General features: G+C 53.4%; 1 protein-coding gene across 8 annotated transcripts in view; it reads left to right on the forward strand.

Annotated features, from left to right (window-relative positions):
- LOC117003782 (myosin phosphatase Rho interacting protein) overlaps positions 1-19,467 on the forward strand; it is a 72,805-nt gene that overhangs the window by 12,123 nt on the left and 41,215 nt on the right. For all 8 annotated transcript variants that reach the window (XM_033074023.2, XM_033074025.2, XM_033074024.2 and 5 more), the window contains exons 3-4: positions 704-769; positions 18,693-18,844. In XM_033074023.2, the coding sequence (XP_032929914.1) occupies positions 704-769; positions 18,693-18,844 (218 nt within the window). The remainder of the gene's footprint in view (positions 1-703; positions 770-18,692; positions 18,845-19,467) is intronic.

Here is a 19,467-nt window from a genome sequence, read left to right on the forward strand (position 1 = left end):
CTGGGGCTTGTGGAGGTCCACAAGGTCCTCCATAGTTCTGCTTGTCCCTGGACTTTGCCCGAAGGGCTGAGAAAAATGAGATAAGAATTGCTGCACTGGGGCTATGAATCCAGGACTTTTTTATTTCAGCCTGCTCAACCAGTTTTTACTCTTGGCTGAAAACAACCTGGCACACATGAAAAAAAAAAAGGCAGTTTTCCAGCCAGATCAGTTCTCCAATCTGATTTGCTGTGCAGCTGCAGAGGCAGCAGTGCCAGTGTGGTGCCAGGATTGCCTTGGCAGTGCTGTGCCAGAAGTGCAGCCACCACCACCATCCAAATTGAGCTCATGTGCTGCTGGGGGACATCTGACATGACACCCTGTCACCCTCCAGCACTGGGAATAGATGATGCAGGATGAAACTGAGGGCTCAGAGCCTTTAGTTTGGGGATCCTTGTGGTGTTGCCCCATGAACCTGAGTCAGGAGAGGTTCAGTTTGGATATTAGGAAAAGGTTCTTCCCCCAGAGGGTGGTCAGGCACTGAATAGGCTCCCCAGGGAATGGTCAAGTCCCAAAGCTGCCAGAGCTTAAGACAGTCAGCATTGGGCACACAGACCCTTGGCAATGCCCTGCCCTGCCAGCTGATGTGCAGCTCCAGTGCTCCCAGCAAGGCCCAGAGACTGGTTGGCACTGCCATGACCCACCTTGATGTCTTCTCTTGCAGAAATGGCAGCGTCGGTTCTTCATCCTCTACGAGCACGGGCTGCTGCGCTATGCCCTCGACGAGATGGTGAGTGCTGCCTGGCTGTGTCCAGGGATCAGCTGGGTTATCTGCTGCCCTTGGAGTGCTCTGCCAAGCTGGAGGAGAGCTGTTCTTGCTGGGTTTGACGCTGTGCCAGGCTGGGTTTGTGTGGGAGCTCAGTGGACACTCTGCAGAGGATGGTGGGCGTTTCGGAGGCGTGCGAGTCCCGCCTGGCGTGGGATTCAGCAGTCACTGACAGATCCCACACTGGCAGGAAGTGCTGGAGGGGGTCCCCAAGGTCGTTCCTCCTTTCCTCCTCCTTTTTGCCCAGTTTCCCAGTGCCAGCTGGGTTTTGGTTGTGGTGAATCACCTTGGCAGTGTCCAAGAAGGAGGCCCTGCCTAGTGATGCCCGTGGAAAATAGGTCAGCTGGAACAACTTCCCACTGCCTGCCTGCCCTGGAGCTGCAGCTTGTCACCAGCACTGTTCCCATCGGTGAAAGGGGATCAAAGGAAGGGAAACCCATCCACTGGGAGCTGCAGAGTGGGGCTGAAGAGCCCAGTAGGTCAATCCCAGGAACTCTCAGGACTGCTGATCTATCCTGCTGGCTGCAGCAAGCCCACAGAGGGTTCCCAAGGCTGAACAGGCTGGCACAGTGATACCCATGTGCTGGGTTCTGCCTGGGCAGGAGGCTCAGGAAGCCAGCACACCTGTGGGACAGGGACACAGGGGGAGCTGTGTCTGTGGCAGGGAGGCTCCCTGCTAGGTCAGTGTGCCTTGGTCCTCCTCCAATGCCTCCTGTGAGGGCACCGTGGAATGAGGAGGCACGGCGAGTGTGGCTCAGATTTCATGCTGTGTTTGTTTGTATTTTTACTTGGGGTTGGTCCAAGTGCCCTAAATAATTTAAATGTCTTGGGTAGGAGCAGTGGAGGCTTTAATACATTTTCAGTGTCAGCAACCTGACTCTGCACTGGGCTGGTGTTTCCTGTCCTACACTGACAGGAGGGTGCTCTGTGTCTGGGTGGAGTAGGGAGATTCCCCAGTCTGAGGCAGAGGTGCAGAAAGCTGGGAAACACAATCTGAAATATTTTTTTGCTGTTTTGCATCCTGAGGAGGTTGACCTGTCCCAGGTTCTGCTGCATCTGGGCCACAGGAGCATCCAAAGGCAGCAGGAGCATCCTGCAGTTCTCCAGGCACCTGTTGGGCTTTTTCCCCTTGAGAAGGGAAAAAGTGAAAGAATACAAACAAAAAGGGAATGTACACATGTGCACCATGCAGGGTGGTGTCCCAGGCAGTGTGACACCACTGTGCTGGCTCCTGGACTTGCTGCCCCAAGACCACTTGTGCTGTGATGATCCCAGGAGGGTCTGACCATGTCATAGTCATACGTAGAGGGGACTGACATGGATCCTTCCTCTTCACTGGGGTTTGACACATGGTATAAAAATACCCTCCTGACCTTTGCAGCCCTCCAGCTGTGCCAGCTCCTTGCCCTGTCCCCACCACCTCAGTGGCCTGGTGAGGAGTAACAGGGCTGGGGTGCCAGCAGAGACACTGTTTTTTCCATGAGGGATACACTGTGCAGTCCTCTCAGGGATGATTTCCCCCCCTCCCACAGTGTGCCCCACTGAGCTGGGTGAGGGTCCCGTGGGAGCCTCGGTGCAGAGCAGCCTCTAGAGCCAGCCAGAGACCTCCCAGGCAGTCACAGGCTGGGGTTGAATGGCTCTGCTTGAACCTTTCAGACATTAATTTTGTGGGTTTGGCAGTTTTTGCTCTTATTAAAAGCGGAATTGGAGGGAGGGGTGAGCTTGGGAGGAGAGTCCTGGGCTGGTGATGCTGATGGAGACATTCCTGTGCCTGGCCAGTGAGGTTCTGCCCCTGGCTCCCAGCAGGTTGGAGAACAGTGGTGTGTAGAGGGGCAGCTCAAAGCACAAGCCCAGCTTGAGGAGACCTCAGGGAGCCCCCAGAGGTTTTGGTGCTGTGGTTGGTGCTCAGAGACCATGGAATGGGGCAGCACTGGGCACAGGGAGCCTTTAGCCATGGGATGGGTAAAATTTGGTGTTGGTTTGGGGCATTTTGGGCGTGGAAGGTGGGACAAGCGGGCACCAGCTGTCCTGCTGTCATTCAGCTCTCTCCTGAGACCTGCCCAGGTATGTCCCAGAGCTGATTGAGTCTCCTGCTTCGCCACTTTCTTTCTGTGTGTCCATCATTCTGTCTGTTCTCACTCTGCCATAGTTTTAGTCTGAAAACAAAATGAGTTCTGCATGATGGCTGTAATGGGGAGAATTTGCACAGGCTCATCCCCTCCGACCAGGCTGAACTGCCAGACTCTCTCCCTGGGGTCTCCCTCTTTCAGGCTGGGTGCAGTTGGTAACACCCAGAACCAGCCTGGCCACTGGGAATGCCCAGCAGATCCCACTCCCTTCCCCTCTGTCAGCTGCCATTCCCAGCTCTGCAGAGCCCTGGCTAAGCCCAGCCTGCTCAGACATGCAGAAATTTCTGCCTCCCAAATGTGAGTAGATGTGGAGGTTCTCTGATCACTTGGGGATGCCTTCCCATGCTGAACATCCAGGATTGCCCCCCGATGGTGGCTTGCTCCTGTTTGATAAACCTTTGTGCTTGGACTGATGATGATGGGGCTGATGCTTCTCTGCAGCAGCTGGAGGATGACAAAGCCACTCTTACTGAGAGAAATCAGGAAAGAAGTCAGGGACAGGCTTGGGATTGAGCTGCTGTGTTGTGAATGTCCAAGGACAAGTTTCAGTTCTGGTAAAATGCCCTGTGGTGTCCAGTGAAACCACTGCTGTGGGAGATCAGCCCAGCACTGGGAGGTCTGGGAGGTTTTGGTTGGGATATGGGAGCTGCCACAAGAGCAGTGCCAGGCTCAGGGGCCAGAGCCAGCGAGTGGCAAGTGCAGAGCTTTTGCCTCCTTTTGTTTTGATTGCTGGGATCTATAATTAGCGGCCGAGGTCTCTATAAATAGAGCCTGTCTGCGTGGGAATGGAAAGGCAGGAGGGGGTTTGTGGGGATGGCCAGTGCTGCCATGTCCCTCCCTGGGCCTGCAGGTGGGCCAGTGGCCTCCAGCCCTGCCTGGGGATGGATCCAGCCCCGTGGCTGGGGCAGGTCAGGGGAGTGGGTCTGGATCTCCAAGCCAGCTTCTGTATGAGTCACTGCGTGTCCAGGGCCAGGCTTTGTCTCTGTGCCTCGGTTTATCCCTGTGCCACTTCTTTTGAGCTGGGATTTATACTAGCTTGACATTTTGCATCCTCCCTGGGGGTGTTCTTGTGTCACATCAGGCTTCCTTTTGGTAGCTGAGACTATTAATTTAGAGGTTTTTTTGCTTTGTGCATATGATGGTTGGAAAACAAGACAAAATTCAGGCTTGTCTGGGAGCATCTCAGACTCGCTGGTGCTGTGAATGAGAGGCAAGGTGAGAGCATCCTTCTGGGTGGGCTCTTTTAGTTTTCCTGCAGGGGTTCAGGAGGAGCATTCCTGGGCGTGACATACCCATTTTGCAACAAACTGACCTCAGTCTGTGTCTGGCACTTCCCAGCTTGATGAAATGTGTGAGCCCTATCTCTTCTCTCCTCCTTATTTGCTGGAGTCAAATTGATCTGTGAAACTGGGAAGAGATCTAGGAGGATGCTTGAAGCAGTAGTCAGCCACCAAAAATTCCAGAGTTTGCTGGGGTTGGATGGTTGTCCCCTCCATGGTGATGTTGCAGACCCTTCCTGGGCTCAGAGCTGGGTGGTCCTGCTCCTAAATCAGGAACTCAGATGGATCATAATGTCATTAACCTCAGCACAATGGAGCAGACATCCCTGCTCCAGCCTGTGATGGCAGGGAGGGAGGTTCAGAGGGAGCTGATGAGCCTGGGCTGGGATGAAGAGTGAGGCCAGCCTGGCGTCTGGGAATGGTTAGGGCAGCAGGGGGACCCCTGGGCTGGGTGTATAAATAGGAGAAGAGAGGCCAGCTCAGAGGTGGGAGGTCTGGCACTGCACAGCAGAGCTGTGGGGTCACATCTGGAGACCTGCTCAGCCCCAGGCTCCACTCCTGGCCACAGAAACCTAAGGAACTGATAAATGGGTAAAAAAGGAGAATGGTGTAAGCATTGGTGGTAGCTGGAGGGGGATCAGAGAAAGGGATGCATGCTCAGTGATGTTGTGATCCACGGATCTGTGTAATTATTGTTTCCTAATTCACCCCCCTCCAAAAACCTCTTTATTTGGAGGAAAGGGGCATTTTAAAATGTCACTGTCAGCAGAGCTGTGCTGTGTTAATTTTCATTGTAGTTACCTCCTTTGTCATCTGTATTGTTTTAAGAAGCCAAGAACCCGTGTGTGTGTGTTTTTTTTCCTCTTTTTTAGATCAAAGCAGTTTACTTCAGTTTTGGCACAGAATTGAAATTCATTGGCAGGGATTAAAAACGAACCTTAAACATCCTGGCCTCTCTGTCCTTACTTTTTCCACACGTTTTGCCATTTAAGTGTTTCCAAGCTCTCCCTGCCCCCTCCTCCGTGGGAGCACCAGGCTTTACAAACCCCATTCCCCTCATCCCCAGTGGTTTCCCCCCGTGGACACAATTTTGCCAGTGCTGCCTCTGTTTGCCAGACCAAGACTTTCAGTTTCTGTTTAGCATAAAAAGCTTTTGGCTTGAATCAAAGCGTGTTTGAAATTTAAAGTAAGCAGAGACAGGAAGGCTGGGTGGGAGTGACTGTGTGAGGCTCAGATGGTGACAGGGACCTCCATCCCAGTTTTTTTTCCAAGACTGCATGTAGTCAAGTCAGAGTGAGCAATGATCTGTGAGGAGGCTTTATGTGGGATGTTTGGTGTGTATCTCATAGATGATGCAGTAGCAATAAGGAAATGATGGGAAAATTGGGAAGCAGAGATCCTTTCTTCTTCAGGGAATCTGGGCAGGAAAGGGACATCTGAAATCAGGGTGCAAGGGAGAGGGGACAAAGAATATCCTTGTGACTGCTCATGGGGAGATACAGAGACAGCACAAGTGTTGGTGACTGTGGACAGAGCTCAGAGATCTTTGATGGATTTGTTGTGTTTAATTTTCAATACTGATTTGGGGGAAAAAAAACCCATGAACTTACAGGGAGCCCTGGGAACTCATTTCCTGGGACATTGGTGAAGCCAGGACCGAGCAGCCTTGAAGGGGATGAGAGGAAGATGCACAGATCTTCATTTGTGGTTTTATGTTAATGTCTGTCTTGATGCTGATGCAAATGTCATTACTGGGGTTGGGTGTGGGGATCTCATAACTTTGGGATAACTTTGGGATGTTCATGTCTTCCCATTTTTCCCTGCTCCAAGTGCCTGGCCCCAGTTGCTGTGGGAGGTGGATCCTGCTGTCAGGATATCCATGGGCTCCTCCAGGAATGGTTCCCTACATTTTCTGAACCCTCTGCTGTTTCATGTCTTTTAGTTTGGCTCAGTGTGTTTGGGAAGGTAAAACTGCTGAGCTGCAGAAGGAGAATTTGGGAGGGGGCTGAGGGAACAGGAAGATCTCCTCTGGGAATGGCTCCATCACAAATCCTGGCAAATGACAGTGGTCATCACTGGGGCCCCAAAAGTGCCTGGTTTTATTGTGAGTGCCTGGTTTTATTGTGAGCTTTGGAGAGCACTGCTGTCCACATCCAAGCCCCCCACAAAAGACATTTTGTGGCTGCAGGACCCTCTCAGAGAGGTCCCTGTGTGAAACAGTCCATGGTGGGAGGTTTGGGAGTTAACAGGCAGAAAGAGGATGAAAGTGGAGTTGAAAGCTTGATGCAACCAGTGACCTCCTAGCACAAGCTGCTTTGATGACCTGGCCCAGGTGCTTCCTTCCTGGAAACAACACAGCCCCTATTGTCTTCTGCAGGGCGAGCCACAAAGCTGGAATTGCTCTTAGGCTGAGCAGCGAGGACAGGTTCAAGTGGCTCCATCCTTCGGCTTTTTCCCCATTCCTCATCCCTCGGGGCCTAGCAAAGACATTTCTGTAGAAGACATGTGCCAGAGCAGTGAGGGAAGTGAGCTGGAGTTTAGATTGCATTTATCTTGTTCCTGGGGGAGCAGAGTGAGACAGGCACTCATAGCAGCTGGAGTTCCTTTGTGACTCCTGGACCTGTGGCTTCCAGCCTGCCTTCAGGCTCTTGGTGAAGGAAAAATTGTATCTGCTGTAAAAGGTTAATGTGGAAATCAAGCTCTGATGGTATTTAGGAGGGAAGATGTCAGGGCTGGCAGTGAAATGACACAGCTAAGGCTGAGCAGTTACCCTCACATGGCAGCAGAGGAAGGGGCAGCTGGTGCCAGCTCTTTCCAAACCAGGGAAATGCTGGGCTCCCAAGAATCCCCATGTCCCTGGGTGGCCATGCCAGTCCCACACGTGAGCTACCAAACCACCCAAGGAACCAACAAAAACACCGTTTTTTTCGCCCTGCTGTTGCTTGGTGCTGGGGAGGGGATGTGAAAGGAGAACAGAACAACCCTGAGCCCACCAGCTGCAGCCATGTGGTGGGGATGGGGTCGGGTTTAATTCTTTCCAGCCCTGTTGTTGGATCAGGTCACTGAGGGACCACCAGTGGGCTGTGGGCTACAGGTGGGTGATGCTGGCTAATAATCCCTTTCCCTGCTCCTAGAAAAAGCAGCATCCCAGCAGCTGGCACAGCCCTGTTCCCTGAGGGCCATGAGTTATCCTGGCATTGACTGGTGGGATTCAGCGCTGCAAACCCCTCAGTGACAGCTCAGAGAGCAGGACGACGACGTGAATGGAACAAGGCAACAAAGCTGCTCCAAAAATCAAAGCGCCTTCCCCCTTTTTCTTTCCCCGGCAGAGATCCTGCATTCATTGATTGTTGACATGACATATGTGGGTTGGAGAAAGGCAGCAGCAGCTTCTGGCAGGGGAGGAAGGGGCTGGGGGGGGCCAGAGGGGCTCTGCAAGCCGAGATGCTGATTACCAGGGGCAGCAAATAGCTTGCAGCTGCCTCCGCTCAACACGCTCTTTGTGGCGCTTGCAGCCACTCTTTGGACGCAGCTATTTTTAATTTCCCCAAGCGCGCACAAAGCGAAGGGGGTGGGCGATGCCGCCGGCGTCCCCCCTTCCTGCCCCCCGCTCCCACCCCTTTCCCAGCCAGCCCTGCGCTTCCCGGCTTCCTCCCACCCTCCGGGGAATGTGGGGAGCTGCACTCCCTCTTTTTTTTTAATTTTTAATTTTTTTTTAATTTTTTTTTTTTTTTTTTTTGGGAGCCGGCCTTGGTTTTTTACCCCCCGCCCCAGCCCCCATGCCCTGAGCCAGTGTGTGTGTGCGGGGAGCTGGGAAAATGCAGAAATAAATAAATACGCAATTAGGCAGGCGTCCAGCCGTGCAAGGGGGTGTGCTGCAAAAAGAGACTCCGGCCAAATTTTGGAATGCCTGAGAAAGCGGCTGGAGCCGTGGGCGAGCACGGGGTTGTGGGCTTCCCATCGGTGGAGAAGGGGCAGCTGAGGAGGAGGAGGATGGAGGGTGGCAGCTCCCAGCCTTGCTTCTGGGGGGTTTTACCCCCATTGAGCCCAGACAAGGGTTTGAGTTTGAGCACAGGGTCTCAGTGTGTTCTTGCCTCGGCTCAGGAGCGATTTTTTCCACCAAAAAATGCCCTCTGTTCAAGCAGCAACACGGTTTGGGGTTAATAAATGACTTATTTGCAGTCCTTGTTTCTCTGTTAGGTAAGCATTGGTGAATATGATATTTCTGCTTTATCCGAGGCATGAATTATTCATCAGGTTTGGAGGCTGTGAAAGGGACGTCAGGTTAAAACTTGCGTGGAGACATGCTGAGGTCTTCAGTGAGGTTTTGTAAACATCATTTCTCAGGGTTACCAAGCATAGGGTTTTTGCAGGAGTCTTCCCCCTTTTCTCTCCGCTGTTTTGAGGCATTTCTGGTGAAAAATGAGAATTTCCACGTAGGTTTGATTATTGGTCTTGCTCATTTACTTACCATGGGCTGCAAGATAAAAAAGTAGAAAAAACCATACCACCAAAGTACTGCTTTTCCTTTATGCTGGACCAGGTAACAGCATGTGAATATACTCTTGGTAATATGTATTTTGTAAGATCTTGTATTTTGCCCTGTTTCATCAAAGCTAGGGGAGGAGGCGTTTCCCTCCAGTCACTGAAGTCTGACTGCAAGTGGGTAACGAGATAAAACAGCCAGACAGTCTTGCTGAAAGTTGAAATTACTGTAGGTAAATCACATGTGTGGCAGCTTCACTTACCCTTCACCTCCTTCCTGCAGGATCTGATCCAGGAGCTGGTTTGTGGGTGTGTGTTAACAGCCTTGTGCTCTGCCACAGGAGAGCAGCTCCAGGGGCAGAGGTGCTGCATGTGGGGCTTGGGGTGCTCCAGGTGCTGGGGAAAGCTGGGAAGGTCTCACCTTCCATGGAGGTTTTTTCTCTCCATGTTTTCCTGGCGCCATTTCTGCTACCATGGCACCCTTGCCATGGGGCTGCAGGGAAGAAATCTTTCCCTGTGAGAGTTGCCCAGAGAAGATGTGGCTGTTCAATCCTTGGAAGTGTCCAAGGCCAGGTTGGACAGGGCTTGGAGCACCCTGGGATAGTGGAAGACGTCCCTGCTCATGGCAGGGAGTTGGAACTGGATGAACTTTAAGGTCCCTTCCAACCCAAGCCATTCCAGGATTTTGTGTGATGATCCTGGGGGTCTTGCACCCCCCAAGCCTTGGGTGCTGTGGCTCCAGGTGCTGTAGCTGTGGCTCTCCATGATTTTATGGCCAAACAGAGCCCTGGGAACCTGCAGTGAAGCCGTGGGTGCTGTCTCTCTGTGACCCACAGCTGTCCCCACTCTCCTCCCAGTTCCCTTTGCTGTGGGTGACTCGTCCTTGGGCAGAGGAGACAGAGGGAACAGGCACACAGAACTGTCCTGGCAGCATGAGCTCATATGGGATTTCCACCTGTTGTGATGGTGTGACTGCAGAGAAAAGGTGGGGTTTGGGAGCACACCCAGCCTTGGCCCTTTCCTCCACATTTCATCAGCCCTGCTGCGATCGCATCGATAAAGTCCCAGGGATCACCAGGGTGCTGGGGAGCTGCTGGGATATAATTAGGGTTTTGGTTCACTTTCCTGGCTGCTTTCCTGTTAGGGGAGGGACAGCAGGGATTATGGATGGAGCAGATGTGTGGAGGGAGGGGACGTTGCATGGGTGGTTAATGCCATGTACAGGCCAGTGCTGGGGGGAGTGAATCTGTCATCCCAAGCATGGGGGATGGAGAAACCTCTTGTGCTCATCACCCTCACGTGCACTAGCCCCAGATTGCTCCTCTCTGCTGGGATTGCTCCCAAAGGAGGGAGGCTGTGAACTCTCTCCTCCCCCTGTACTCCTCTGCAGGGGCCAGATGTGAGCAACAGGTTTAGGGAGAAAATGCTGAAACTCTGGGACAGTTCCAGCAGCCTCGTGTGTTAGTTGCAAATTTTTCCTGGGTATTTAAAGCACATTTTACCCCAGGTGCCACTGGCCTGTGAGCCTGGTGTTGCCTGCATGGCCAGGATGGCTCTTTGCTATCAGTGTCAGTGACCACATCGTGCCTGTGGCAGCAAAGCCCAGCTCAAACTGCTGCTGGGGGCTCTCCTTGCCCCACAATATCATGTGTACCTGTTGGGAACTTTTCTCCTTGATACTGCCCAGAAGGCTCACATTTTGTGCCATTTGGTGGGATGGGCAATGGTCAAAGTTTGGAAAACCCTCTCCAGCTATCACCTTGGCTTTTGGGAAGATCTGCAGGGTCCGAGCTGGTCTGGAAGCAATGCAGAGTGGGTGTGGAGTTTTCTGTAGGGGTGTGGGGTGCAGGATGTGGCTGCTGCTTGGTTGGCCAATCCAAGCCAAGCTCTTTGGCTTGGATTGGCCCTCACACCTCCAGCTGCAGACCCCAAGCTCCCTGGGAGCCTAGCATCCTGGTATTCCCAGCCCAGCAGGAAGCTCTGCAAAGCTCATAAGAGCAGCGCTGGGGAATAATGAGATTTCCAGACTAATTTGGCCGGATTCAAGAACTTCCACTGAAGCATCTGCACCCGTGGGAGTTGCCTGAGCCTTCAGTGGATCTGGTGCTGCTGATCCCTAGAGCTGTCCTCTCCTCCTCTGCAGGTGTTGAGCACTGGCACAAGACCCTGTATTGGCAGTCCTGGGGAGTGAAGGTGGGATACCCCACCACAGTGGCTGCAGGGCCTGGGATTATCCAGAGCTCCAGATGATGGCTCTTGGAGGTTGCACTTCATGGCTGTGATGCTGCTGATGGCTCATTCTGTCCCTGTATCTTGGCACTGATTCTTCTGCTTGGTTGCATTTGCAGGAGAGGTTGTGGGATGGCTGGGGACAAGGAGACCTGTCCCTCCTTCCCCTCTAGGCTGGATGGGAGATGGGTTTACTTAGTGGGAGGGACAGGGATTTGATGGATCTAATTTACTGCTTTCCTTGGATGACAATTACCTTGGCCATGTTCCCTCACCCCCATGAAGCAGAAATCCAGGTCCAGCTGCGGTGGAGCAGGGCTGGCCAACATGGGTAGAGATCATCCTGCCTCCATCCAAGCTTTCCTCCTCCTGAGCTGTGTCCAAAACTGGCATCACAGTGTGTGAGCATCTTTGTGTGGGGTGACCTTAGGGGGATGTGGTTGCTGGTGTTTGGTCAAGTCCCTTGCTGCTGTGGAGGGCCATGAGCACAGAGGTGATGGTGAGCTCCTGCACATGTGTGCCTGGCATGCAGTGCAGGGACCACCTGGGACTCGTCTCCTACACCGAGGGGGTGGAGGATAAAGTTGACAAGGCCAATTTGGAACAGTGCAATTTAAGGTTCAAGTATCAAGATGCAAATGAAACCCATTTTTCCTTCCCACCCCCAAATTACTGCAGTTCCCTCTCCTGTCATGATCCCTGCACCAAGATCTGGTCTGTCCATGGTCTTGCCAGGTTTTTGCCATCGGGCTGATTACCATGACAGCTTTCTGGAAGGCTGCAGATATTTGCTTCCCCTTTGGCTGTTGTGCCTGTGCACCCAGGAGCAGGGAAGATGCCATGCTGGCAGCTGCAAGCAGATGGGGTTGGATCTGCTGTGATGTATTCCTCCCACCCCCCTTCTCAGAGGGGAGGAGGACATTTTGCATTTTAAATGCATTTAAATCCCACCGAGCAAGAGGAAGGAATAACTATTGGGTTTGTAGGGCTGCAAGGTGGTGCCTTTGGCACTGCAAGACTGGCAAATGCCTGTGCATTTATGGGCTTCTGCTTTGGTACCCAAGAGTTGGGATAGGATAGTGTGGATGCTCCCAGCTCCTTGTACAACATTTTGCTTTTGCTTTGATCCACAAACAACCAGGATGGCAGCTCAGAGCAGCCTCTGGATACCCCATCCTGGTGGGACCTTGCTACCCTTCCCATCATGGTGCCAATGTTTTCTGCATCTCTCCCTCTTTCTTGCCAGCAACGTTGGAAGTGGAATGTGTGTATCTGTGCGTGCAAGCTTCCCTGAAAGGCTCCTGGATTATTGATGCTGCTGAGGACCTAGAGGGTCAGACACCAGTGCTGAGGGAGGTTGAACTCACCTGGTGACCACCACTGGGTTTGCTGACCCTCCCTGCCCAGCACGGGTGGTTGTGCCAGGACTGGATACGGCTGTTCCCACCACGCACAGACCCCTTAGAGGCTGTTCAGCAGGAAAGAGGTTAACAGGAAGGAGGCAGGCTAGGCTCTGGCTGCCAGCTCCGACCCTGCTTTGGAGTGGGGAGCAGCTGGGAGCTGCAAGAGCAGTGCGAAAATAGCCTTATAAGGCCAAGACAAGCCGGCTCCAGCCTCCGCACAGCCCCGGCCGGGCTCGCTCCGCTCCAGCACCCGCTCACCGGATGGGTGCCCATGGGGACAGGGCTGCAAATGGCATGTGTGGCCCCAAACTTGCTGTCTGGGCACCCCTGGGATGGGTGCTGCTCAGGGCTGGCCGAGGTGGCACTGAGTGGGAGAGGAGCCCAAGGGTGCAGCCAGGCAGTTCTCAGTTCTCCCGGCCTCGCTCAGTGTTTAGACTCGCTGTCTGTGCACATAAACACCGGCTCCGCTTAAAAGCGGCCCCTGGCTGAACTCTCCTGCCCAGCCCCTGCACTTCACCCCCTTCTCAAACTGCTCCCCAGGGAAGAAAATTCCATCCCACTGGCAGAAGGGGAGCTGATGTAGTTTTATGTCCTAGTGGAGGCTCAGGAGGGCTCTTCAGGGCTGGCATGCAGGGACAGGTGTGTGTGGCACTTGCTAACCCATCCCATCTCCTTGGGGTGCATGACCTGGGGCTATCGGGAATTCCTTCAGCAAAACAAATCTCAGGAGCTGGCTGTCGGCACCTGTGATGAATGACCAGGGTCAACAGTGGGGAAATCTGTGGTGGCTCTGGGGAAAGTGGCATTTGTGGCATTTATCCATCTGGGGGATGTTCTGCATTGCTGGCTGCACACCAGGGCTGTGTCCTGTCCCCTTCTTGTGCTTGCATGGGTTTGTTTCCCTTACAGAGGCATGTTGGCAGGTGCCAAGGCCACATCTGCAGAGAGGCTCATGCCTCCATCTGTGAAAGGGGATGATGGCTTCTGGCAGGCTGATGAATCAAGGCAGTGGTGACATCTGGGGGCATTTCCCTTGTTTCTTGCACAGGGGCACAAGGTGTGAGTACTGAAGTGCAGGGGACATGTTTTGCTTGATACCTCCTTGTGGATGTGGCACCTGAGGACCTGGTTTAATGGTGAATGTGGTGTTGGGCTGGATTGATAGTTGAACTGGATGATCTGAAAAGTCTATTCTAACCTTTATGATTCTATGATTCCCCTGCTAGTGGTAAAAACATGTTTTTGCATTGCCTAGTGCATGGCCAGAGGTTTCTCAGTGGCATTCACTGAGCAGTAGATGCTGATACAGGAAGTTTGCTGGTGAGAAAGGTGTGCTCAGGTAGCCAAGAAAAGATGCCTGCCTCTTGCTTGAATGGCACAAAGAAAAGCTACCATGGGGATGTGAGAGCACAACCTTCTGCTGCCCTTCAATGGGTGACTGCTCCAATCCATCCTTTTGCAGAGCCCACAGAGGTTGTTTTCAAGAGCCTTTGTCTAATTTAATAAATCCAGGATGCTCAGCCTGCCAGCTGATCTATAAGTGTAATAAAATCCGCCCAGCGCAGCGCTGCAGCCCCGTTGTGGCCCTATCGATAGCCTCGTACCTGGTGGCAGGGAGCCCAAAAGGCTCATTAAAGCCCTGCTGCTGTGCCAGCCGTGCTTGCCTGGCGCCTGGGCAGCTCTGGGCAGGCTGAGCCAGCCCTGTGTGTGTGCACAGAGCATCCCCAGCTGGGATTTGGGAGCTGCGTCCCCAGCTGGGATTTAGGATTTTGCGTTGCTGAGAAGGGGTGACTCTACCTCTGAAAATAGATCCTCTGCAACTACATCAGCTACCTGAAAGGTGGTGGTCAAGTGTGGGTCAGTCTCTTCTCATGGCTAACAAGTGATAGGACAAGAGGAAACAGCCTCAGGTTGCTCCAGAGGAGTTTTCGGTTGGATATTAGGAAAAATTTCTGTAATGAAAGAGTGGTCAAGCATAGGAACAGGCTGCCCAGGGAAGTGGTGGAGTCACCATCCCTGAAAGTGTTAAAAAAAGTTGTAGTTGTGGTGCTTAGGGACATGGTTTAGTGGAGGACCTGGCAGTGCCCTGGGTTAATGGCTGGAGGTGTTTCTATGATCCTATAACTTTTCAAGAAGTTGGTGCTTTCTTGATGCCTCCAGGTGGGGATGGTTTGGGTGGCTTTGGTTTGGGCTCCCAGTGCTGGGCTGGTGCTGGGAGCTGTGTGTCCAAGCTCTGTCTCTGCCCTTGCCCAAGCCATGGTTGTCTCCGTGTTGCCCTGATGTGCCCATGACGATGGGACAGCGAGGTCTTGCTCCCTGCATCCTGCCCTGAGCCCTGTGATCAGCTGAGTCTGGGCACTGGGATGGGTGAAGCTTTTAGCAAACACAGGAGCTGCCTCTGCAGAGCACTTGGGAGTGCTTCAAGTGAGCAGCACTCAGCAGCCACCCTCATGAATATTTTAGCTGGGAGAATTAACATTTGTCACGACACATTTATGGAGGCAGCGTGGATGTCTCTTCCCCAGGCGCCGCAGGCTCGCTGCTTCTCCAGAGCAGTGCTGGGAGCCAGGGCAGAGCCAGGCAGATCCTGAGCCCAGAGTGGGACAGCAGAGCTGTGATCTCCCCTGGGACAGCCAGGCCCCGGTGCCAAGGCAACCAGCCCGCCATGCGAGATAGACAAATGGTTGTGGTTTGTTTTGTTGGTTTTTTTTTTTTTTCTTCCCCTCCTGGCTCTTGGCAGAAAGTAAAATGTCCCTTTTGTTTGGTTTCCTCCTCCCCCTGCCCCATTGCCTTTTTTTAAAGGTTGTGTTCCAGATTTCATCAACCCACGTTGTGTAATAGCCCCGGACAACGAGTTGGGCATTGGCCATGTCCCGTGGAGGCCGTGGCAGAGCCCCTCCTCAGGAGTCTGACCATGGGGTTACCTGCTCCAAAACATCATTGTACAGCTCCTGGGCAAAGCTCCCTTGTATTTTGTATCAAGCTGCCGTGATCTCCATGTGTTAGAAATGGCAGGGAATGTCCTTGGAAAAAAAAATCAGAAATTTTTCAATCTAAAGAATCTTGGTTTTCTACCTCCCCTGCAATGCCTTATGGAAATGAGGGACTTTGCAGATAAACCCTTTTGATTTGCAGCATCAGCTCCTGTACCTGGGAGTTCATCACCCATGAAGCATCCAGCACTGTGCTGGAGGATGCAGTAATGCCCTGCTTGGGGTTTCTTCCTTCAAGCTTCTAAGAGGTTCCCATTTTTTATTTCCCTCCTTTCCACTGCCCAAGGAGGGGGCTGCTGCAGCTGCTGAGCTCTGCATCCTAGGAGCATCCATCCAGAGATCCCTGCATGTCATCCAGAGGCTGCTGGTGTTGTTGATGTGGAGAGGCTGGCATGACTCACGCCCTGGGCACCAGGGAGGGAGAGGAGGAGGAGGAGGAGAAGGAGAGCACTCTGTAGGCTTTGTGTGTTATGGAGAGGGACACTGTGAGCGCGTGTGTGTGTGTCAATAGGGATCTGTCATTCCAGAGGAAAACAGCAATGCAATTGTTCCTTGTCTCCAATTGTTCCTTGTGTCCAGTTCCTCTGCTGGTACTGGCAGCCTGGAGAGCTGGAGCTGCTCGTGTGATGCAAGTGCTCCTTTTCCTGTGCTGGTGAGGGATGGGGACAGCTCCAGGGACTGGAGTTAAATGACACACCCAGCCACCAGATCCAGTTCTGGGAGAGCTGTGGGCTCCATCCCATTGGCAGCAGCATGGGAGAGGGCTAAGGCAGGGCCAGCATCTGGGGATGGGGCTGTCCCTCAGCTGGGGACTGGCTGGGGACTGAGCATCCACTCCTGCCTCACCCAGACACAAAGCCACCCTGGGGTCTGATGCTGGGTTCAGCCTTGTATCAAAGCATCTGCTCTTCCAAGGGCTGGTTGAAATCCCAGCCCTGTTGTTTTGGTGTCTCTGCCATGCACCACCTCTCTGCTTCTGCATTTATTTATTCCCTTCCAACTGCTACACCCACATGATCCTCACCTAGCCAGGGACCAGCTTTGCTCTTCCCTCTCCAAGGTTCCCCAGCCTTGAGAAATCCTCCAGCCCAGAAGGTGCTCAGAGGTGAAGAAGGGGTCCAAGCCATCTCCTTTTCCTTGCTGGAGTTTGTGTGCTCACACATGCATTTCCACCAAGCACCATTTGCATTTTGCTTCACTTCAAAGTGGCTGTGCTGCCTCTGAGGAAGGAAACAAATGGTGTAAAGGAATTTACATCCCAAGCAAGCAAGGCTGCTGGTCTGTCAGGTTTCATGTACTGCTGAGGGCTGTGGAGGTGCAGGAGAGCTGCTGTGGGATGGAGAGTTTGTCCCAGGGCAGGTGGAAAAGGGTCATTCCCAGCTTTGCTCCCAGCTCTTTCCTGGTGTCCTGGCTCAGAGGTGTGGTGCTGGATGGAGACCAATGTGTCAGACTGTGCAAGATGCCAGCATTCACCCTTCACAAGGAGGGCTGGGTGACAAAACCACTTTGCAGGGCCAGCCTGGCAGTGGAGGGGCCCCAAACCGGCTCCTCTGCTCCGGCACGCTTCGGTCAGGGCTGGGTGTGGGCAGCAGGAACAGCTGCCCTGAGCTGCCCCCTGAGCTGCCGTGGGCCTGGAGGGTGTTGGTTCTTCCTCTCCTCCTGTGCCAGCTCCTGCCAAATCCCACTGGGGCCTTACAGGATCCCCTGGTGGGATCCCTCCCTCCTCCTCACCCCCTGTCCTTGTTGAATTCCCTGGTGCAAAACTGCTCTGGAAGGAGGTTGGACCTGGCCCTTACAGTCCTGGAGGCTTGGCTGTGCTGAAGGCCAGCAAGACAAAAACTTTTCTAAGACTCCACTTGGAACAGGAGAAAGTTTTTCCGTTGGGTTTTTATAGCTCCCGGAAAGCGGGGTTTTATTTTTGTTTTCTAAGACAAAAAATCCTCTTAGGAACTGACTCCCTGTGGTGGTGTAGGGAGGGGGGCGCTGAGCATTTGCTTTCCCTCCCTCCATCCTGGGGGGTTTCTGGATGCTGATTTCCACAAGGAAAAGAGGAGGGTTTGGTTTCCCTGATGTACAACTGCTCCTGTTCATGTACTCAGTGCTGCAGCACCTGTGATGGCTCCTTGCCACCCCTGGGCTGTCACAGGATGCTCCCACCCAGGGACACAGCTGCAGGGAAAGCCTTCTTCCTGGGGAAAGGGGCTATTTCCCACCACCCACAGATGGCTAAACTGGGGGCTCTGCGGACCTGATCTGAATTTTCTGGGTTTTTGTGCTGGGGCTGTCGAGTTCTCCCCTGTCTCCCTTTCTTTGCATGACACAGGCTGCTTTTGGAGGGGTTTTGCTGGCAGGGGAGCTGGTTTCCATGGTAAAAACCTTAACAGCATCTGCCAGAAATCCGTCTCCTTGTTGGCCCGGCCATCTGGAGGGCACAAGGAGGCTTTGGCAGGGTGAGGAGGTGTCCACAGGCTGCTTTAGGTCCTCTTCTGGTGCTGTTGACAGCTCAGAGGGATCTCCCCTTCAGGCATTTATGTCCCAGGTGTAGGTTTGCCCTGGGATGCTGGAAGGACCCCAGTGTCACTGATCCTGGCAGGCTGGGGACGAGGGAGCCATGGAATTGCTCAGGGGGGAGGGCTGCAGGCACTGGGGATGGGTGGATATGCTGTAATCGGATGAGCCAGCGCTGCTCCAGATGGACCTGTCAGCTCTTGTCAGTGCTGACACCCCTCTGGGTATCCCTCAATGCCCCCTTGGGCCACAGAGGCCACCACCTGTCCCATTTCACCAGGTCTCCTTGGAGCTGTGGGGCTGAGAGGTGACACTGTTCAGAAAACCCACCAAGCAAGGTCCCTTCCGTGCTGCAGTCCCTCCCTGGCAAACTCCATGAGTGTTTTTTTGTTTTTTTTTTAATTTTAATGGGTAAAACGTGTCACTTGTGTCTGTTTATCTGAGCCATTCTGTGCTGAGGGCAGTGGGACCTTGCTGCTTTGCCATCCCTGTCCCCAGGTGCCACCCCACCAGCACAGATGGTTTGCAGCTGCAGACCCAAAGCTGCCACTCAGTTCCTTCCTTGGTGCCCCAGCAGAGCAACCATCCTTCCTTGGATGTTTGGCATAGGAGAAGCACCTTACTGGCAGCAGGGGACCACGCTGGTCTGGCAGGAGTTGTAACTGTCGTTCTGTGTCCCCAGATGTGTGACACAGAGCTTTACTGTGCACTAGGCACAGTAAACAGATGAGATCTGGTTACTTGTGGGCAGAGCTTAATGTGTAGGATCCTGGTGTCCTCCAGGAAAGGTTTTAGGGCTCAGCTCTGCTCTCCTCTGCTCTTCCCTCCTTAAAGTTGCTCCTTTCTCCTTTCCCTTGCAGCCAACCACCCTCCCACAGGGCACCATCAACATGAACCAGTGCACAGATGTGGTGGATGGGGAGAGCCGGACAGGGCAGAAATTCTCCTTGTGCATCCTGACCCCAGAGAAGGAGCATTTCATCCGGGCCGAGAACAAGGAGATCATCAGTGGGTGAGTGCACATCTGGGGCTGAGCCACTCCCAGGCTCTTCCATTAGCCAGGAGGAAGGTGGTGATCAAGGCTGGGTGCTATGGCTGTGCATGCCCAGGTTGATCCTGGGTGCTGGGGTTTGTGATGGGTGCTTTCAGGGATCCCATCAGGCACCCAGCTCACTGGCACAGTCCTGTCCCCACACCAGTGGCAGGTTTCATAATTCTGGGGCTGGCATGTTTGACTCTGAGTGCCATACACCCTCTGGTCCTCATCCATGCCTGGGCAGATGTGGAATCCTGGGGTGGATGCTCCCCACCTCCCTGGTCCCATCTCACCTCCAAGGATGATTAAAATATCACAGGAATGCAGTGGCTTAGTGACAGATTGAACTGCTAAAACGAGCCAATCAGGGTAAATTTCCCAACTCCAGGTGTTGGGTGGTGACCTAGAAACATCCTTTTCCATCACTCACCTGCCAACTGGGGTTGAAGCTGGTGCTGGTGAAGGTGCAGAGCCCTGGGAGAGCTGAGCTGCCAGCACACAGTGACAGAGTGTGGCTGAGCTGCTGCTCATCTGGGAGCCTTTCCCACATGGAGTGCCTGGAGCTCAGTGTCTCCCTTCCAGAATTTGACAACACTTGA

Source organism: Catharus ustulatus, chromosome 16 (genome assembly GCF_009819885.2).
Source record: "Catharus ustulatus isolate bCatUst1 chromosome 16, bCatUst1.pri.v2, whole genome shotgun sequence".
Classification (NCBI taxonomy): Eukaryota; Metazoa; Chordata; class Aves; order Passeriformes; family Turdidae; genus Catharus; species Catharus ustulatus.